Here is a 21,335-nt window from a genome sequence, read left to right on the forward strand (position 1 = left end):
GAGTGAGTGAGTCAGTATCTTCTTTTAATACATACGAGTAAATATTTGTTCGGGTTATCGGGTATCATAAAATACAATGAGGTATTAAAAATATAAAATTAAATATATAGGTGATGTTGAATTTGAAGGTGGTAATTTATGAGAAAAAAGAAAAAGTGTTTGACCATAAGAAAGTGATGCTTATATGACACGGAGTAATAAATATGGTGAGGTGTATTAATTTGCCCCCAACACTTTGACCGTGTTAGCAAACTTTTTTTTTTGAACGATAAATTTGGGCTCAGCGTCACGCCTCCTTATGTAGTTCAATTTCAGAGAAAACCCATTATGGAAAAAAACCCTGTCTTCATTACTAGGAACATTTTGCTCACACCAGGATTTAAACTAAAGACCTTTCAGTTTTAAGCTTCAGCATATACCAATCCATCTATTGATGATTGGTTGTGTTAACTGATTTAGCATTTTTCACACAATAAAACCTAATTTATCAATGTCAAACTCATCATTTATCTTATATTGATATGACATATACACAACACATATATAGAAAAGAAAAAAATAATAGCCCACACCCAACCCAACGCCAATGTGCTCGACAACAATTTACCCAACACGCCAGAGAACCCGATCATGTTAGCGAGCCGGCCAACGTGAACGCAGAGACGGCTTGGTTTCCTGTTAGAGATAGCGTAAAGAATTAAAGAATCATTTTTCATTATTGTGTTTTCCCCTAATGTGGGCTCCCTGCTAATAGGGCTCCATTTTACTGAGTAAAAACACCCAATTCTGGGGAAGTCAAAGGGCACATATTCTCAAAATTACAACAAATTCAATTCAATCGAATCATTATACATACAAATAGTATGTATATGCGAAGCTTCTTCTTCTTCATCTCCACCATTATCTGGTAATTTTTAACAGTATATTATTCCCGGCTTTACTAGGGTTAACTATTGAATTTCCAACAGTAAATCTATGTAATGTAATTGTTTTGGCTATTGGATGATGTATCACTGTATCAGTTAGAAGATATATATATATATATATATATATATATATATATATATATATATGTGATTACTTATCATATGAATATGCATTGGCTGTACCTATTACCTAATGCTGTTTCAAAATGTTATCGTATCCTCTCCATTTTGCTATGATTAATATCAATATTAGGTTTTGAAGTTATGGCTTTTTAGACTTTGGCTTCACTCCGTGCCACCACTGATCCTTGAAAGAGCCTACCACTCAGATCAGCATTAAAATAATGTCAAATTTCCTATTGGTTAACTATCTAGTTAGCAGCCTTAGGGTGATAACATCTGTTAAATTTTACTAATTATTAAAAAAAAAAAAAAGGTTATGTACAAACTGCATGTGGAATTCCGCACGAAAATAGAAAAGCTCAACAGAATAATACCTAGACCAATGCGCAATCTTATATCATGAAAAGACCAAGGGTTTAGAACACGCTTTGAACAAGAATTGATAGTATTAATAAAGGTATTAATAAAGATATTTGGCCTTACCCCTTCATATATATGCTTGAACGAATCATCTATAGTTCACTTAGCACTTGAGATGTTGCTAAATACTAGTATTAGCCAAGGAATTCCTTTGATCTTCTCTTGTTATATGAACTAAACACAGATACGAAGTACTAGTTGTTGCAAAACAGCCCAAATACCTCTAGTTATGATACAGCTGCACGATATTTATAATATGTGGTTCTACACTTTTAGCACTAGAGTTGAAATTGATGGATAACATCTAGTCTTCACACAATTATATTTCAATTGGATCACGTTGATAATATTGGTTTTACTTCTGTAACACTATTTAGTTTATAATGATCTTTCCTCTTCCTTTTCTTTTCCTTCTAATGTTTGTACGGACTTTATTTATTTTCCAGATGGAAGAAGTCTCTTGTAACAACAAACAGATGGCTGCACATGAAATAAGTGAGACTAATCCTCAAGAAAGAGAAGAGGAAAAAGCAGAACTTGCGAATGGAATTGGGTATTCTGAAGGAAAGAAAGATTTTGTTGCACCTGCTGTAGGAATGGAATTCGAGTCATATGATGATGCCTATAATTATTATAATTGTTATGCTCTGGAGGCAGGTTTTCGGGTACGAGTAAAAAATTCATGGTTCAAACGGAATAGCAGAGAAAAATATGGTGCAGTCCTCTGCTGTAATAGCCAGGGTTTCAAAAGAATAAAAGATGTGAATCGTCTACGAAAAGAAACAAGAACCGGTTGTCCTGCAATGGTGAGAATGAGATTGACAGATTCTAGAAGATGGAGAATTTTAGAAGTTACAGTCGATCATAACCACTTGCTTGGTGCAAAAGCTTGCAAGTCTAATAAGAAAACGGCGCAGTCAGATTCTGAGGCAGAAGGACGAACTGTTAAAATATATAGGGCACTTGTAATAGATTCTGGGGTTAATAATGGAAATTCAAAATCAACTTGTCAAGAATTGGGTTCTTTATCGGATAATCATCCCGATCAGTTGAAATTGAAGAAAGGCGATTCACTAGCTATTTATAACTACATCTGCCGTATGCAGTTGACTAACCCTAACTTTTTTTACTTGATGGATCTTAACGATGATGGGCATTTGAAAAATATGATTTGGTTCGATGCCAGGTGTAGGGCTGCTATTGGCTACTTTAGTGATGTTATTTACTTCGACACTACATATTTGTCCAACAAATTTGAGATCCCGCTGGTGACATTTGTTGGAATGAATCATCATTGTCAGTCTGTGTTACTTGGATGCGGTTTGCTTTCAGGGGAAACACGAGAGTCGTACCTATGGGTTTTTAATGCCTGGCTGACTAGTACATCAGGGCAGGTCCCACAGACCATAATTACAGACAGATGCAAGATTTTACAGAGTGTCGTTTCAGAGGTTTTCCCCAAATCTCGCCATCGCTTCAGTTTGTCTCGCATCATGAAGAAAGTTCCTGAGAAATTAGGAGGGTTAAGAAACTATGATGCAATCAGAAAGGTTCTGGCTAAAGCAGCTTACGAGACTTTAAAACCGTTTGAATTTGATAGTGTGTGGGCTTTTATGGTTCAACAATTTGGTATTGGTGAACACGAGTGGCTTCGGTCCTTATATGAAGATCGAGCCTGGTGGGCCCCAGTCTTTCTAAAAGATACATTTTTTGCAGGAATGGCTGTTGTTTCGCCATTCAGTGACACACTGCTATCCATATTCGATAAATACATCCATAAACAAACCCCTTTAAAAGAATTTCTCGACAAATATGAACTCGCCTTACAGAAGAAGCACAAAGAAGAAGCAGCTGCTGACATGGAATCAAGAGACTCATCTCCGACACTTAAAACCAGATGTTCATTTGAGTTGCAATTATCAAAAGTTTACACATATGAAATCTTTAAGAAATTTCAAGTGGAAGTAGAGGAAATGTATTCTTGTTTCAGTACCATGCAGGTGCATGTTGACGGGCCGGTTATAATCTTTGTGGTGAAAGAACGTGTCTTAGCAGAGGGAAATAGAAGGGAGATAAAAGATTATGAAGTTATGTATAATAGAGCAGCAGCAGATGTGCGTTGTATTTGCGGTTGTTTTAATTTCAATGGTTATTTATGCAGGCATGCTTTATGTGTGCTTAACTTTAACGGGGTGGAGGATATACCTTCAAAGTATATTTTGTCTAGATGGAAGAAGGATTATAAGCGATTATACGCTCCAGTTTATGACAGGTCAAACGTCGATGGTACAAACACTGTTGAGTGGTATAATCAATTATACAGAAGCGCATTGCAAGTTGTGGAAGAAGGTGTGATCTCAATGGATCATTACAAGGTTGCTTTGCAGTCATTTGAAGAATGTCTTAGTAGAGTTCACAATATTGAAGATAAACATGAATAGAACATATAGGATTTTGTTTTTCTTCTTTTGGTGGGTATGTAATTATGTAAATCACCTTTCCCATTGCATACTTCATTATTTATTATTATTATTATTATTATTATTGTTGTTGTTGTTGTTGTTGTTGTTGTTCTTGAGGGATGTTGCTGCCCATTCCTGTGCATACTTTATTACTTTATAAGCTTCATGAAATCTTATGATTTTCAAATTAACGTTAACTTCTGTCAAGCAGTTGGCCTTTGTGTGGTTGCGTTTAAGATCTTATGTTTTTCACGTATATTTTCTCAACTTTCTCAATTTAACACTTCTTTGCGTTTTCATATCCATCCTTAAAATTTTATTTTAAACTTAGTTTTAAATCTACCAATTAACTAAAACAGGATTGAGATGTTCTTGAAACGATACGTGTCCTTTTAATTTACTTATTTTATTAAATTAGTTTTTGTAATTGTATATAGAATCAATTTCCCTATTAGACTTAAAATTAAACTCTAATTCTTTGCTTATAGATACAAAACAATTATAACCTTATTTGATTGATCGTTTTTTTCATTAATAAAATTGTCTCTCTTTCTTTTCTTTTTTTTTTTTCCAATTCTTCAACCCCTATTACTTATATTACTTATAATAATAAGTTATTATCATGAAGATTTCAAAATTTTGAGTTTACGATCCGAAATCACAAAGTTATTTGTTGTCATCCCCCATGCTTACAAGTTTCGATTTTGATGTGATTGTAAAAATTCAAGGTAAATATAAAACTCTAACTAAACATATATTATATTTATCATTACTGTTTATTATAATTTATTTTCGATCATCGGTTTATTTTAACCACAACTTATTTCATACTCTTGAATCATGTATGAAGCATAGTCAAATTTTATTAGGATACAGTCTATATAGCTACCGTACATCGTAAAGGTATAAGAACTAACAATAAAAGATGAGTAAAAAAATAAAATAATCTAAAAAAGTTTTGACCAATACGGAAATCATGAGGGTGTAAAATAGCATATACACAAATACGGAGTAACACCCATTTTCATCTCTTTTTGTACTAGAAGAAAGCGCGACACTTTCCCTCCAAACTTCTTCGCCCCTCATTTTCTCCCACTTTCTTTCAGGTATGTATCTTCTCTTTTTCCCTCACAGTCACACAAATACATATTATTGAATCGATACATCTGTATATATCTCAACTTTTTAATAATATTATTATTCAATAATATGTCAGATTTTGCTACTCGCACGGTTGATTATTAATTTTAGGAGGCGGTTAAATCTATGAACAATGCGTGTTAATTAGCAAAATCCTGATGTATATATGCTATATATATATATATATATTGTATGTATGTATTTTGATGATGATTAGAATCAACCGTGACCTAAAATACTTAATTAATATTCAGGAATTTATTGTGAGCTGCTGCTGGGTGTAGAAACCCTAGAATTAGAAGAAAAATGAAGTTTAAGGCCTTTTTAACTGACCACGGTATTAACCTACTCGAAAAACGATTCTTACAAGCCCTAGACAAAATGGGAAAGACATGCCATCTTTACCTAACTCGAGACCACGCCATTTTCCTTCACAACCTTTTAAATGGCGACGGTATTCAATCCATTGCTCAGTTTCGTAAAGAAGCCCTTTTTGAAGACTACCGTATCTCTAGTCAAAACGATGACCGTATCGCCTTCACTATTGACCTGTCACTCCTCCACCGCGCCCTTCGCAGTATTTTGACTATTTATACTGAATTTGGTGGGTCACATAGTTGCCCGACTGTTAACCGTTTGCAGATTAAGTTGGTTAAGAAACTGCCACCACATTCCTCACAGCCTATGCCGTTTTTGACTTTTGAAACCAAAGGTTACAAGTCTGCTGTTATTCAAGACGTGCCTATTTCTAAACCGTTGTCTAGGTCTGATATACTTGAACTGCAAACGGCTCTTGATATGGCTCAAGATTTGCCTCAGACTTTGGTTCAGGTTCCTGACTTAAACCAGTTACAGAACTTTGTGGATCGAATGAAACATGTGGGTGATGTGTTGAATGTTTCTATTACTAAATATGGTGACCTGCATTTGCAAATCTCGACTAGTTTGATCACACTTGGAGCAGAGTTTAGGAAACTGAAGGTTATAGGAGAACAAGCGCAGGGTCCGTCTGGAGATGATAATTTGAATGCTCAGATACGAACGCAGAGGGCGATTGATAGAGGGGATGCAATGAGTGTGCAAGTTAGTGTGAAGCATTTCTTCAAGTCTCTGCAGTGTCATTTTGCTAAACCAGATTGTGCTTTCTATGGAATTGGGCAACAAGGTTCTTGCTTGACTGTGGTGTTTCAGTTCTTTGTCCCGGGTACTCGCCAAACAGATAAATCTATCAGTCTGCATTGTCGGCTTCCTGTACTTGACCCTGGTAACGATTGAAGGTCAATGAAGATTTGAGTTTTATGTTGTGTTCCTTCTGTTTATGTTATTATCTTTTGATGGTCATGAAATGTAGACTAGCATGTGATCTGAGACCATTTATAGTTTGAGGCAGCGCCCTGAATGTTTTATATTTAATATTTTGATCCAACTACTAAAACTTGATACTTTGAAGTAGATCATAATATAATTTTAGAGGTGAAGACATGTATTTACCGTTTTGTGCCATGTAGTGTGACCTGTTTGGAACATTTTGCAACCTTCTGTAACATTGTTAAAAGTTTGGTGCAACTTTTTGACATATACCGTAACTAACTTTAAACATAAATAATACAGTAACTACAAGCACCATAACCTCTTCCTCAACTGGTTTAATGACATGTGTTCATTAATTGGATTTGTAAACTAATGTTTGGTAGGACAAATCATTTCTCTCATGTTTATGAAAAAATCGATGTGTAAACATGTCAAAAAGCCTGATCACGATAATGTGAGTGTTGAACGAGTTGTAAGGAACCCTTCACCAGCTTATTTGAAGTCTGACACAAACTCGGACCCAATGCAAAAACCAACTTCAAAAGAAACCAAGAAAATAAAAAGACAGGTTTATGCTGACCATACACCCTTTAACATGTCACAAATAGAGGGCAAGTTCATAAGCTTACCGAAGAGGTGAAGAAACATTAACAGTTGGCATCGGAACCAAGAAACAATGCCGCTAAACTCAATCTAAATAGATTTGGGAGGTTGTAAAAGACTAGGCACTGAAGGATATATTATCGACCAACTATAAAAGGATACTATTTACATAAAAAGGCTAGAACTGCATCACCATTTAAAAAGGAAAAGTGATAAAAGAAATTCGGATGCCAAATGCGAAGATCTTGCGCTCTACTTTAAACTGCTGGCCAGAGGGGTACCCTGAGATGCTAGGAATCAGTGATTGTATGGATGGGCAAGAAGCCCACGACACTACAGAAAAAATGTTACTGGGTAAACTTGATCTGTAGAGGTCCTATGAAGAATAACATATATTCTTCGTAAAGCACGGTCACAATTTGGCCGGAGCAAATAATTAGATCAGTTGATTCAATATAGCAATCAACAAATAGTAGATTAAGTTTCTGCAGTGAGCCAGTGATGATCATAATGTCTTCCAATTTGTATACAAACATCATTTACTTATTATATGCCAAAGCAACAGAAGAAAATTTTCTCCACCCCATTGGAGCAACGTACAAGACAATAATGAATATAGCATAAATAAGACAGAAAGAATAGTATATATATAAGTTTGAGAAAGGTAACCAATATCCCAACGTGATTTACATTATACTACAAATCAGAAATAAGAATGTGTTCAACGGAAACCTCACAAAGTAACCTGATTATTACCTTTGGACAAAAAAATTCGTAAAATAATTCGGATATCTGTTACTTAAAATAAGATATTTGAGAAGGCACCTGTAAAGCACCCTTGATACTGTAACACTAAAAGAGGCTAAAACTCATTTTCCTCAATCGACTTTGACTAGAGGCAAATAATCTGGCAAGTAATCTGGCAAGTAATCTGAAGATCCATGTTGCAGCCAATCTTTGGCACATATAAGTGCCTCAAGAGTCGTTGGTCTTAACGAACATTGATATCTGTCCATCTTCTTACATGTCATATCAAACACAGAATCTTGAGAAACTGTAGAGAAGGGAATGCACAATATGTCAGATGCCATTTTCGACAAAGTAGGATAGCTTATTCTATTTTCTTTCCACCAGCCCAAAACATCAAATTCTTGCTTCCGAGGTAATACCGTTTCTTCTAAATATCGATCAAGTTCGTCATTCATGTGACTCGTGTTGTCAGAAATATAAAGATCAAAAGCACCAATCCCGTCAAAATATAATTCATTTTGGGGATCCTCGGTTGTTATAACTTCACAAAGATGGTTTTTTCCTTCATTTTCAGACTTCAAGGAGTCTCCAATTTCATCAGCAAAAAAAGCTGGTAGAGGAAGCCCTTGTACTACATAATTAAAAAACAGTTCACGAACACCATCGCTCACAGCTTTGATCCAGGGATCCGCATCCTCTCCATAGATTCTCCGGAAGCTAAACTCTACAAGCTTCATCTTAAAACGTGGGTCCATAACAACAGCAATAGAAAAGACTAAAAAACAATCTTTCCAGTACTTGTCAAATCTTTCATACATTGACCTAGTTAAGTTTCTGATAAACGCATTTTCACTCTCTACTGCTTGTTTAAGCTCTAGTTGTAAATTCCAAGCTTCATGAAAAAACGCATTAGATGTTGGATATGTGGGGGTCGTCAAAATATTTGCTGCATCAAGCACATGTTTCAAGTATCTGCATAGAATTTCTACTTGTTTCCATTCATCCATTGCGACTGTAACTTGATTATTGGAGTCGAAGTCTAAGAGAAGAAATACCTCCTTCAACTCGCATGCAGCTACCAACATATAATAAGTGCTGTTCCACTGAGTTTGGTCATCAAGAACAAGACTTTTTGTACTTGGTACCTGGAGTGTTAGTTTAAGATCATTAAATCTCACTTGACAAGCTTCCAATGTTACCACGTACTTTACACAATCACGAACTTTCTTGATAGTTTCCCTTAACAACCCTAAAGCATCTTGAGCAAGACGACCCAAAACTCCAGCAAAACAACTCCCCATCAAGAAATTACCATTGAGAGTTTGCTGGTTTTTGACAGAAGGTAAACTGCTTAGATGCTCTCTCACAGCTTTGTTTGCAAAAGAGTCATCAAGAGTTACTGAAAGTAGCCTGTTCTCCAGATGCCAATCAGTAATACAAGAAGAGAAAGCATGATCTAATGCAGATTCTGAATCTGGAAATGGTACCAAAACAGCAGAAAGGATCCTTCGATGTAATTTCCAATCTTCATCAATGAACTGGCCTGTTATGAGTGCATAAGCTACACTTTGGTCTGTAGACCACAATTCCAGAGATAGGTTAACACGCCCTGGGATACTGTTAATGAGATTCATAAGGGTATTCCTTTCCCTCTGGTACAGTCCCACACAATCTGTTTCCACAGCCTCAAGGGGAGCTGCGGGAAATTGAGGGTAAAGAGCCTTTATGCAATTTAAAAAGGCGGGACGCTCCACAATGTCAAGTGGATATCCATGCATAATAATCATCTTTGCAATATCATATCTGCAACGATCATGATAAAAAGAATCCCTAGTTGACCGAGATGTGATTTTATGCCGTTTTCTTGGTGGACCGTTAACATGAGTGCCATTAATGGGGGGAAGAGGGGTACATGGTGAAGCCTGACCACTTTTCAAATTGTCACGGAGTGCAGGACAAATTCCCAACTGAATATGTCGTTTGAGATGACTGGTACCAGACATCTTTGATCCGGAAGTATACGCAAATTTATTGCCGCAATGCATACAATGGGCTTTTGTACATTCGGCATCAATGGTCACAATTGTAAAATGTTCCCAAACCATGGATTTTTTCCTCCTGCGCTTCCCATTCATCTGCGTGCTCAGATTGGCAAGCTCACTACTATTTGTAGGGTTGGCCATGCGTAAAGTAACTTCTGCAATACACAAATTCATCACATGCCTTCCAATTAGCACCTATTTTAAAAAACTTGAAAATATAAATAAAATGCTTAACTTCTATCCTTAATTCATAAACTTAAAAACAGAGTCCTATTTGACCAAAACAATAAACCATTTAAAATCATTATAAAGTTACCCCTGTAATAACTAATAAGAGCAGCAATAATCTACATAAAAAGCAATAAAGAAAGATTGGAAAGGACCAATGAAACAAAACAAATAAAGAATAACATAAAGGTCCTATTTTCAGAATTGCAGAAGTATATAAGCTATGGAATAAACGAACAAACAGAGTGATGCCTCTTCAGGCTACCCAGGGAAAGTCGAGCCTTCGCTCATACGTACAAGGCCTAACCTATCGTAAAACCACAAAATCATGGAGGCAAAATATAACAATGAGAAAGATTCACATTATGCAATCTGTATGGATCAACACCCAACAAAAGAAAAAAACTATACTGATATACAATTATATACATATACATAAACAAGAAAACATTACCAAGTTTGATCAAAGATCAAAACTTTATCATATAAACAAAAACCCATAAACATAAACTATCGTAATCCACACGGGTTTAATCTTTTGCATAAATCTTGATTATTTTAATAAAAAGAAAACTTACCCTAATGGCGGCAGGGATCCAATATAAAGGAAAAGCAGTTGTTTTTCAGATATCTGCCAAGAAAACATGAAAGTGGGGTTTAAGGTGTGTCAAGATTATATATATTATAGATATACAGATATAGATGTATAATAAATATGAAAGAATGTATCCCCTCATATATATGTATGTATATAACAAAGAAACACAACAAGAAAAAACAAAAAAAAAAAGGTTGAGAATGGGGTTTTGGGGGTGATGGAGGAAGAAAGATGATGGATGGGCCTTACAGTTTTTGGGAGGGCTGTGCTGACTGCGCTTAAACCCTAAAGTAAAAAAGTCCAAGAGGTTTTTCGTGTTTAACTCTCTATTATTATGGGTCCATATATATTAAGTGCTGTGCGATTTTCACCCATATACTTTCCTATTTTCCACCCCTTTTAAAATCGCCTAATATACAAAACAATTTTACAAATTTCATTCGCTATTTATAGATTTATTAATATTAATATTTATTTTATCAATTAGTTATTTAAAATTTACTCTTACTTTTTAACTTCATAACTTGGTATATATAAACTTTTAAAAGATTCAAAATTACGTAGTAAGTGATCTATTGTTATTTACATTTCAGTTCGACATAAATTTTATAAAAATTGGAGACCGAAAATTATTTGTCATATTTTTAGTCTCTACCTATGAAATTATTTATACCAAAAATGTAGAAAAAAACAAATTATATACAACATTATATTCTAAATTTTCTAAAAGTTTATATATCATAACTGTGAAACTAAAGGTAAATCATAATAATCTTTTTATTGTAAGTTGGTGTGAACTTGTTGTGCATGAAGTTAAAATGTAAATTTTGAAAAAAATGATTAGTGTATAAAATATTATAAAGCTTTCAAACCGTGAATAACTTAATAAGTGAAATGTTCAATTGGCAGCTACCCGCATTTTTGCAATTGGGGCGATTTTAAGAAGTGTCATTAGAAAAAATCATTGTGGAAATAAGGGCACCCATATGTTACTTTTATGAGATGACATGAGATGACATTGATTTCTTTAAATAGACATTGATCATCGTCGTTTGTAACATTGACTCTTTAAAATATTATTTTTGTGATATAAAAAATTTAAGTTTTTTTTTTGTATTTCAAAAACTTGAGGTAAGCAAATCAATAAGTACATTCCTAGTTAGAGTAAGTAGTATAGTACTACTATTTAGAGAAAAGAATGGTCTCGGGAAGAGCATTCGCTGTGAGGCTCATGATGCGAAAAGAGGAAAACGAGGTTACATTGGATAATAAAAAGAGTGACGGGTGGGGTGAGAAGGGACGGTTTTAGTGTGTTAGTACGCGGGTCTTGGAACCCTGCTTTGGTTTTGAAAAAATCATTCAACATTTAATGTTTGACATCTTACATCAAATGAAGTTGATAAGACTGGATGAGTGTAGCCGTGTATGTGATGTGAATCTTTTTTATGTTGGACGTTTAAAACCAAGTAAATTCAACATTTATCTGAACTATCTTTACTTGATTCATCAGTTTAAAAAAAAAGATAACAATTTTAATTTTAATAATTTATACTATTTAATAAAAAAGAATATACTTCTTGTTGAAAGTTAAACAAGAGAAATTGTCTAAAATACCTCTTGCAAAAAAAACAAAATTATCTCCTTATTTAAAAGTCTTAATTTTAATTGATTGTTCACTTATACTGTTTTCGATAGTATATGAGACAACATATTATTGGTATCCACGGAAACCATGTTAGTAAAACTACAAGAAATCAATTAATATAATTTGTTAAATAAAAATAAACGTACCTCTAAAATCTATTTTAAATATTGAACATGTAATAAACATGTTTTCACCAGTTTGTCGCTAGAGAACCGATCAAACACTCTCTTTCATGAAAAACCCAAACAAACCCACTTGACATTTCTCAGTCAAACACACCGACAGAGTGAGAGATGAGTATGTACGGATATGATGTATCTATATACGATTACGGTTTTTCCAATCAGGCAATCTCCAATTCCCTTCGCGGTCATACCATCAATTATGACGATGATGAGCTTTACTTTAGAAGACCGCCGCCTTTACGCCACTCACCTCCGGTCACTCCGCCGACCAACCACCGCCACGACGGCACCTCGCCTCTCCCTCTAGGAATGGACTGGAGTCTCCCGCCACGTGTCTGGGTACAACTTCAAATTCTGAAGTTTAATTGTATCATATTATTTTTTTGATATTTATTTTAATAGTAAATATCAATTTAGATTGAATTTATTACTTTAGCATTATTATTTTTAGAAAACTAGATTGAATTAATTCTAGAATTAGGCTATGATGTTCAGAGTTCAGACTTGTGTTTGGGTTTGATTATAGGGCGCAGAAAGTTAACTTTTTGTAAGATTTTTCACTTGAGTTACTTTATTTTTAAATTTTGGCACCAATAAAGGATTTTATTTTAAAACTTCTGGAGGAGTAATCACCCGGTTAATGACACTGCCACCATCCGTCACCACAATTGACCGGTCATTTACCCAAAATTGACTCAATTTGACTTACAACTGTGCCTGTACTTAGCAGCAAGCAGTCAGAGGCGGTGAAGATGAGTTTATATGGGTATGTCGGTCGTTCGGATATGGTCTGCCGTAATCTCGTGACTGGATACCAGGTCAACAAGTTGTTTTTTTAGTGCTTTGATACCTTAAATAACAAAAGAAGTTTAGTATCATGATACCTAAAAAAGGCTTCAATAACGAAAAAAAACAAAGTTTAGTATCAACAAAAAAGTAAAAAGTTGAGTGCTTATGACATAAGTGAGGGATTTTAACAAGTTTAGGAGTACTTCTATATGCCGTTTGGCGTTTGCCCTTGATAATTAAACAAGTTTGGGTATTTTGTGTTGACCAGAAGTTGTATTTATTTGTATGCAGGAAGGAAGAAATTCTGTTTGGCCACATGATTCGAATAAGGGATGGAGATACTGTGTCACAGTTCCTTCTTGGACTATCGCATCGTCTACAAGTGGTTCAGATGCTGTGGTATGTCTTTTCTTATTTGATAGTTTAGGAAGTTGATATCGTGTTTTTAATTTAATTTATTCTTGTAGCTTTGTGATTATTATGTGAATATATGCTGTGATGCCGGCTGTCTATGTTGCCATTTATGTTCTACATTCTGGATGCAGTTTTTCAGAGTTCAGGTTGGTGTGCAGTCACCAGAAGGAATCACGTCAACTCAAGAAGTACTAAGAAGATTTAATGAGTTCTGGAAGCTATATTCTGATGTATGTTTCATCTTTTTGGTCTCTACTCCCATATTTGGCATCATAATGTATCTAATTTTTCATGTCTTTTGCAGCTCAGAACGGAATTCCCTAAGAAATATTTGCCTCTTCCTCCTCCAAAGAGTCTTATGAAAATGAGAAGCAACACACTTTTGGAAGAGGTATGACTTTTTATATGTTCTTTTAATCATGCTCTATTGAAGTAGATAAATAAGCAGTAATTCACTATCTTTTACATCTGATGTTGCCCTATATCTCTGATTTTTTTTGTAAAAGTCCAATTCTATTGCGTCCTTAAAGGGTCTGTTTTGTTTCAGCGAAGGTGTGCTTTGGAGGGCTGGCTGGAGAAGCTATTATCTGATATTGATGTGTCGAGAACTGCTCTGGTGGCAATGTTTTTGGAACTAGAAGCGGCTGCAAGAAAATGTATGTTGTTAGATTTTTATTATTGAACAGTGTTAGCTGGTATATTTTAGACTACATATTACATTCAATAGGGTGGCTAATTGTGTTAAACTATTCCATTGGTATTGCAGCATGTTCTGAGTTGACTCCGGATGACAGAGTGACAAACCTTGTTCCATCAGATCAGCTTCCTTGCAATTCAGCGAATTCACTACTTAGTAGCAGTTCGTCCATTTCTTCGGATATTGACGGTTCATCAGGATCAAAGAAAGCAACCACAGTCGAGCAGAATGAAATACTACAGAAAGAGTTGGATAATGCTAAGGAGCAGATTGAGACTTTAAGGAAATCAAAATCAGACGTTAAACTTCTTGTTAAGGAGGTCAAGTCTCTTAGAAAATCTAATCTAGAACTGAAGCATGAGCTTACCAAATGTTTGGAAGAAAAAACTCAATTAGAGGTAACTTTTAGTTTCAATTTATGACATGATTTTGATTAATAGGATTTTGTTAAATTGTTTACATCCGTGAATATGCATCAGAATGAGAAACAACAATGGGAAGCCGGGGATTCCACTAAAGTAGCACTGTTGCATGAATGTGAACATCTTTGCAACCGGCTACGAGAGTGTAGTGTTAACTTCATTTTGGATGAAGAAGATAAACTGATGGCGGATACTTCTTTGTCAGATGCCATTGATCTGTTGGAAACATCTGATAGCCAAATTAGTTCTCTGCTTGCCGAGGTAAATTTAATATTTATCTAGTTTAGTTTCTAACATATGTTACTATATAACTTTTGCCCTTTCATGAAGTTCTTAGAATTTTAGGATTATCTAATTAAACTTGTCTGACTTTCCTATGTTTGGTCTTAAACGCTAATGTGATTCCTACATAGTTGATAACTTGATACCTGGTGTACTTGTCATCTGCACCGTGTAGAGGTGGCAAAATAGTGTTATTTAGTGGGTTTTAAACCCAAATCTTATATCCAATTTAACGTTGAATTTGACTTTAAAACCCAAAACCTAACCCCTTTAACAAACATATCTTAAATGAATCAAAATTGCTGCCTCCATGAAAAATTTGCATCTTCTCGTCACTAATAGATAAAACCATTTACAGGTGCAGTTCCTTGGTCAAGATGATGAAACCGCTACTGGACCTGCTAATCAAGCTGACAATAGCGACATTTTCATAAGTAGAGATGGCGACTTGAGGACCCTCTTGAGTGATATTTTAACTGAGAATGCAATGTTGAGAAAACAAGTGAACTCTGTCATCCGTCAGGCACTAACTAAACCTGGTGATACTCCAAAAGATGAGGCCGGAGATGATCCCATAATGTAAACTGCATCCGACAAAGTCATTGAATAAATGAATAATACTGTAATACCTTGTATGTGTACCACGTGCAACGAAATATACATAGCGGTTAGTTTTGTTTTTTTGTTTTTTGTACCATGATGTGATCTCAAAAGACTTGAACTCCGAGTCATTTTGTTTACCTCTATAATGTTCCATCATTAATTATTGTCAACTATGGTTGCAAAAGATAAACTTTTTTCTTTAAAGTTTAAAAAGAAGACAATATCAACACCACGCATGCACGCTCATAAACTACACATTTGTCCGTCACAGAACTTGAAGTCACGATCCATATTTTTATAATTTCTCTTTTTAAGTAGTAAAGGCATCACGAGTGTATATTGTACAAATGTGCTAGATAATTCGGAACATGTGGTAATCTCATTAACACCCTTTTGAAATTTTTCTGCCAATTCTTTTTCCTGATTTTATCTGTTGGATTTTGTCTTGTGTAATCATCTTGTGTTGAGATAACCACAAAGAAGTGTCCAATATCATACGAGAAAATTCAGGGAACACATAATGAAAATAAAAATAAAATCCATGTATATCATCATAAAACACATTCATGGTACTTACAAAGGATGCAAAATTTACTATATGACTATTATCTACTTATCACCACCTCCAAACATGCCCATCATGTCCTTATTTGAACCCATTTGTTTCATCAAATTTTGTAAGCCACCCATGCCGCCGATTTGCTTCAGCATTTGAGGTGGAAGGACTTTACTCATGTGTTGTGCATTCATATTTCTAGACAAGGCACTCATATCTCCTTTCTTGGGGATCTTAAGGCCTTTCATCTTGCTCCAGATCTTGGCAAGCCGTTTATACTCTTCCAGCATATCCATCACTTCCCTCACTTGACGACCAGATCCCCTTGCTATCCTCATGATTCTTGACTCATTCATTATCTTTGGGTTCGTGCTATCCAACTCTGCAAAAATTTCAACCAAATTATGGTTCTTACTGTAATTACTATAGATTAGATGTGACCCGTGTAACCCATTTATTTCTAGATGGGTCCATTCGATTGTTCTATCTTTAGAAGTAAAATGGACAAATTTAAAGGATATGACTAAAATGGAACAGGCCAAATTAGTCGGGTAACACAAAGTGCATTACTAACCCTCCTAACCTCCTCAATTGTTTTACTGGAAAAGCTTAAATTATTCTTGTAGTAAAATTTAGCATTTATTTATAAACTCTAGAAAAATGTATTATAATTGTGTTTGTAGTTTGTCCAACCCAAGCCAACCCCACTATTCTCAAGCATACTTAAAATGCCAGATTCAAACCACTACCCAACCCTCCCAAGTCCTAACCCACTCATTTTTCTACTTCCAGGCTCCACTCAAAAGACTTATTTTACCGTCATCAGTCATTGAGTCCATCATCGTCATGTAGCGTTTAATCTTTGCTTGGCTTTCTTTTTCTTGGCCCTTTGGCATTAATTCAGAACTAAATCCAGGAAGCATGGAGAAAACCTACATGATACATTGATACAGCCAAGTGAATCAAAAAGATGTAAATAAAAATAAACTTCAACAACAAAAGGCAATAATATGGAGGTGAACCTGACCGATAGGACCCATCTTGAGTATATTATGAAATTGCTCATACATAATTCTCAATGTGAAATTTCCCTCAGAGAGCTTTTGCAGAAGCTCAGGCTGCTGATCCATAGGAACCACTTCATGAATCTTGTCCATGAATCCAGACCAATCACCCATTCCTGATTAAAATTGATGATGCAAGTAATTAGAAATTACCAGAGCATAAGGTTATCTCAGAAATTCTGAAACTAAGATGAAGGATGCAAACCTAAAAGGCGGCTGACAAAAGGTTTAACATCAAAAACCTCAAATTCATCCATATGTTCTCCAGTACCAATAAAAATGACCGGACTTTTTGTTGCTGCAACTCTGCAATACAAGAAAAAAGAGAATAGTAAACATAAGTTGAACGTTAATAAACCGGATGCATGAGTATGAAAAGCTAGATCATAAGACAATTACACTTACGCACTAAGAGCACCACCTCCCTTTGCATGGCCATCCATTTTAGTCACTATTACAGCTCCAACAGCAACGCTTTGCTTAAAAGCTTGAGCTTGATCAAATGCAGCTTGACCAATACTGCTATCCATGACAAAGATAACAAGGTCCGGTTTCTGTAGATTTACAAATGTCACTAATTCGAATTTCTAATAATAACTAAAATCTAAAAAAATAACCAACTGAATTAAGTACAAAAACTCGGTATACCGTTGCTTCAGCAACTTGACGCATCTCCTCAAAGAGCGCCACTTCCTGCTTATGTCGACCACTAGTATCAACAATAATAAGATCACAGTTTTCCTTTTTAAACCTCTCAACACCTTCCATAGCAATTTTCGCGGGGTCTAACTCCATATAGCTGTACACAAGACATGGGGATTCAAGATAATTATACATATGTTTAAACATATTACATTATGAAGCAAACACACCTTCCATAAAAAGGAATTTTCGCTTTTGTTGCATTCTGTTTCAGCTGATCAAAAGCACCAGCCCTGAACGTATCTGCACATACCAAAGCTGGTTTCCATCCCTTCTTCTGGTGGTAATATGCATATTTCGTACAAGTTGTCGTTTTTCCAGAACCTAGAATCATTCCCATTATGTAAAGACACTTTTTTAATATAGGATGTAACTATAAAAGAAATGCGACCAATACATAAGCATGGGATTAGTACTATAAAATTTATTAACATGATACCTTGTAGACCAACAAACATGACGACACTTGTTTTGCCTTTCTTGGGTGTGAAAGAAGGCTTTCCAGGATCCAACATCTTGCAGAGCTCATTAAATATAGCCTAAAATTAAAAAAACATATATAGTCAAATTGAATCAACAACAGATACAAATTACACCTTTGGAAAAAGGCTCCAACTTTCACAGATCATAGATGAGCAAATGCAGGCTGAAAGAAGAGTTAAAAGAACATTTCTTTCTTACTTAATCGGGTCCAAAAAACAATAGAAGATCATAGCAAACAACGGACTGCAAAGAACATGATAGACAATTGTCACCACGACCGTTTTCAATTCCTATTAGCTTGTTATTTTCAATATAAAATTCTTTCTAATTCTCTCAACATGCAACTAATCCTTATATAAATGAATTAGACTTTCTACTAGCGTGCCAGGCATCACATCATCCTAACTCGTACAATGCGATACATAAGATATAGCAAGAATATACTAAAATAAAAGCTAATATGACACACAATTAATGTGAAAAGTGGGATTACATATATATTATGAAGTTGCAGTATAGGTAGAGAGTGAATATAATAATAATATGAAAAAGATATATACTTGTTGGATGATTTTACGCTTGTTATGACCAGCAGCAAGATCATCGAGATTGACAATGTTCTTGATGTTGGTCTGCATATCGCGAACAAGCTTAAACTGGACATCAGACTGAAGAAGAGCGCGTGTGATTTCATTCAAACAATCATTCAAGACTTTCTCATCTATGATTGTTGCATTGCTCATCTGCTGCAGTGCACGTGATATGCTCCCTCCTAATTCCGCCAACACCATCTTTCCTTCCTTCTTGCTTCTTGTATCAACAATTATTATTATTATAAGGTTTCTTTGTTTGGTTATAAGAATTTGGTACTGGGATATATTTGGATTTTGGGGGAATTTATTTTTAGGGTTTGAATTGGATTCGATGGAATTTAAAGGAGAAAACTTACAAGAAATTTCACCGGGGTTTTACTGTAAGCCGATGCCAAGAACAAAGGATAACAGATAAAAAGGAAATTTATTTTATTTACTTTTCATTTATGGGCTAAACATGGCTTTGTGCATTAATTGGATTGTACACTTACCATAAAAATTTAGGGTGAACTTTTGATATGTAAATGTACAATTTTTTTATGCATGTTAAGTATCCGCGCATTGCTACGATGAGATGGTGGGGTGATAGGTCATAAAGTGTGATAGGTTATACCAAATGCCTTACCGTACGGACTTCGTCCTCAGACTTAAAAATTCGGCGAAAGTTTATCGAATGACATCTCTAATGAAAGATCATGAAATTTTAAGAATACCCATATAACTTTTATAACTCATCGATGTACGCTTTTTAAGATAAAAGATTTTGAATGAATTGGAGGAATAAAATGATTTATAGAACAAAGAGAAAGATGAGTGGTTGAGATTTGAGTAAAAAGATGAAAGTTGTGGGGTATTGATGTATGGTACATCATGCATTATCATATGTACACTGTTAAAATTAAAAGTTAGAAGTTGACACCTTATCTGTTTTATAATATAGTATCTATATATTTATTTATATTTACATTTATAGATACTATTTAAGCCTCTAAATTTTCAACATTGAACTTAAATTTTCAATATTGATTTTAAGTACCTCCCAAAATGTCCTCCTATCAATTCTATATTTACCTAAAACAACTATATTACCCTTTCTATTTCATCAAATCTCAACCAATCATTTTTTTTCTCACTTCTCCATAAATTATTTATTCCTCCAATTCATTCAAAATCTTTTATCTCAAAAACCGTACATCAATAAATCATAAAAATTATATGGGTTTTCTTAAAATTTCATGTTCTTTCATTAAAGATGTCATTCGATATACTTTCGACGAATTTTTAAATACAAGGGCGGATCCCGTACGGCTAAAACATTTAGCTATCACACTCTATGACCTATCACCTCTTATAGCCTATCACACTCTATGACCTATCACCCATCATTTCACCGCCGCAACGCGCGGGTACTTGCTCTCGTATATTATAAAGCAGATTTACTCTAAATTTTCAACATTGAACTTAAATTTTCAATATTGATTTTAAGTACTTCCACAAAATATTCCTCCCATTTATTCTATATTTACATAAAATGATTATAATACTCTTTCTCTCTACTCAAATCTCAACCAATTATTTTTTACTCTGCTCTATAAATCATTTTATCCTTCTAATTTATTCAAAATCGTTTATCTGAAAACCGTACATCGATAAATTATAAAAATTATATGAGTATTTTTTAAAATTTCATGCTATTTCATTAGAGTGATCATTCTATATACTTATGAATATTAGTTATTTAAGTTTATAATTTATCATCAAAACAATATTTGGATTAGCTACCGGTATTATAGAATTAAAAGTAATACTGTAGTAATTTTTCTTGTTTCCGATTGAAGAGCCAACAAATTTTTTAATTTTTACTACACTAGCAAGATGCTAAAATTTGTTGTCGTAAAAAATAAAAAAATTACTTTTAATTTAGTATTAAAAATTAAACTAAAAGATTGTAAAACATTACAACAACGATACTCAATCTAGATAAAAATAGAGTTTGAAAGAGGTATAACGTAGATATTTTTATCGTTAACAAGATGTTAAAATCTTAGTACTAAAAGTAAACTAGCAAGATGTTAAAACTTACGGGATGCTAGAAAGTGTAAAAGTTTTGTAATACATAAATATCAGAATAACCCAACACTACAAGCCAAAACCGGCTAATTCAGAAATTTTCAACTTTACCATGACATTGTGTTGAGTACAACAATAAAAAGCTTTGAACTCTTATTCCACCACAAAGGTGTTACCAAAATTGAGTATGTCTTAGTGATTAGAAAATAAAATATTTTTCAATATGT

General features: G+C 34.4%; 5 protein-coding genes across 5 annotated transcripts; 3 read left to right on the forward strand and 2 right to left on the reverse strand.

The window, feature by feature from the left end:
- The first annotated feature begins 561 nt into the window (after positions 1-561).
- LOC122588896 (protein FAR1-RELATED SEQUENCE 6) lies at positions 562-4,015 on the forward strand. Its single transcript, XM_043761116.1, has 2 exons — positions 562-907; positions 1,916-4,015. The coding sequence occupies exon 2, from the start codon at positions 1,916-1,918 to the stop codon at positions 3,908-3,910; it is 1,995 nt and encodes a 664-aa protein (XP_043617051.1). The 5' UTR covers positions 562-907; the 3' UTR covers positions 3,911-4,015.
- A 968-nt stretch (positions 4,016-4,983) lies between these two features.
- LOC122589617 (checkpoint protein hus1) lies at positions 4,984-6,549 on the forward strand. Its single transcript, XM_043761925.1, has 2 exons — positions 4,984-5,037; positions 5,326-6,549. The coding sequence occupies exon 2, from the start codon at positions 5,378-5,380 to the stop codon at positions 6,344-6,346; it is 969 nt and encodes a 322-aa protein (XP_043617860.1). The 5' UTR covers positions 4,984-5,037; positions 5,326-5,377; the 3' UTR covers positions 6,347-6,549.
- A 1,061-nt stretch (positions 6,550-7,610) lies between these two features.
- On the reverse strand, positions 7,611-10,894 carry LOC122589271 (zinc finger BED domain-containing protein DAYSLEEPER-like). Its single transcript, XM_043761545.1, has 3 exons — positions 10,853-10,894; positions 10,584-10,636; positions 7,611-9,932 (listed from the first exon to the last, which is right to left on the reverse strand). The coding sequence occupies exon 3, from the start codon at positions 9,916-9,918 to the stop codon at positions 7,864-7,866; it is 2,055 nt and encodes a 684-aa protein (XP_043617480.1). The 5' UTR covers positions 9,919-9,932; positions 10,584-10,636; positions 10,853-10,894; the 3' UTR covers positions 7,611-7,863.
- A 1,535-nt stretch (positions 10,895-12,429) lies between these two features.
- On the forward strand, positions 12,430-15,810 carry LOC122587916 (PX domain-containing protein EREX-like). The gene is made up of 8 exons (XM_043760070.1): positions 12,430-12,772; positions 13,514-13,621; positions 13,768-13,866; positions 13,941-14,027; positions 14,184-14,292; positions 14,403-14,731; positions 14,813-15,016; positions 15,396-15,810. Exons 1-8 carry the CDS (start codon positions 12,542-12,544, stop codon positions 15,618-15,620), a joined length of 1,392 nt encoding a protein of 463 aa, XP_043616005.1. The 5' UTR covers positions 12,430-12,541; the 3' UTR covers positions 15,621-15,810.
- A 351-nt stretch (positions 15,811-16,161) lies between these two features.
- LOC122586941 (signal recognition particle 54 kDa protein 2) lies at positions 16,162-19,413 on the reverse strand. The gene is made up of 9 exons (XM_043758974.1): positions 19,006-19,413; positions 18,402-18,501; positions 18,133-18,286; positions 17,909-18,059; positions 17,666-17,814; positions 17,466-17,566; positions 17,219-17,376; positions 17,014-17,128; positions 16,162-16,578 (listed from the first exon to the last, which is right to left on the reverse strand). The coding sequence occupies exons 1-9, from the start codon at positions 19,234-19,236 to the stop codon at positions 16,250-16,252; spliced, it is 1,488 nt and encodes a 495-aa protein (XP_043614909.1). The 5' UTR covers positions 19,237-19,413; the 3' UTR covers positions 16,162-16,249.
- Positions 19,414-21,335: the final 1,922 nt, after the last annotated feature.

This window comes from Erigeron canadensis, chromosome 2 (assembly GCF_010389155.1).
Source record: "Erigeron canadensis isolate Cc75 chromosome 2, C_canadensis_v1, whole genome shotgun sequence".
NCBI lineage: Eukaryota > Viridiplantae > Streptophyta > Magnoliopsida > Asterales > Asteraceae > Erigeron > Erigeron canadensis.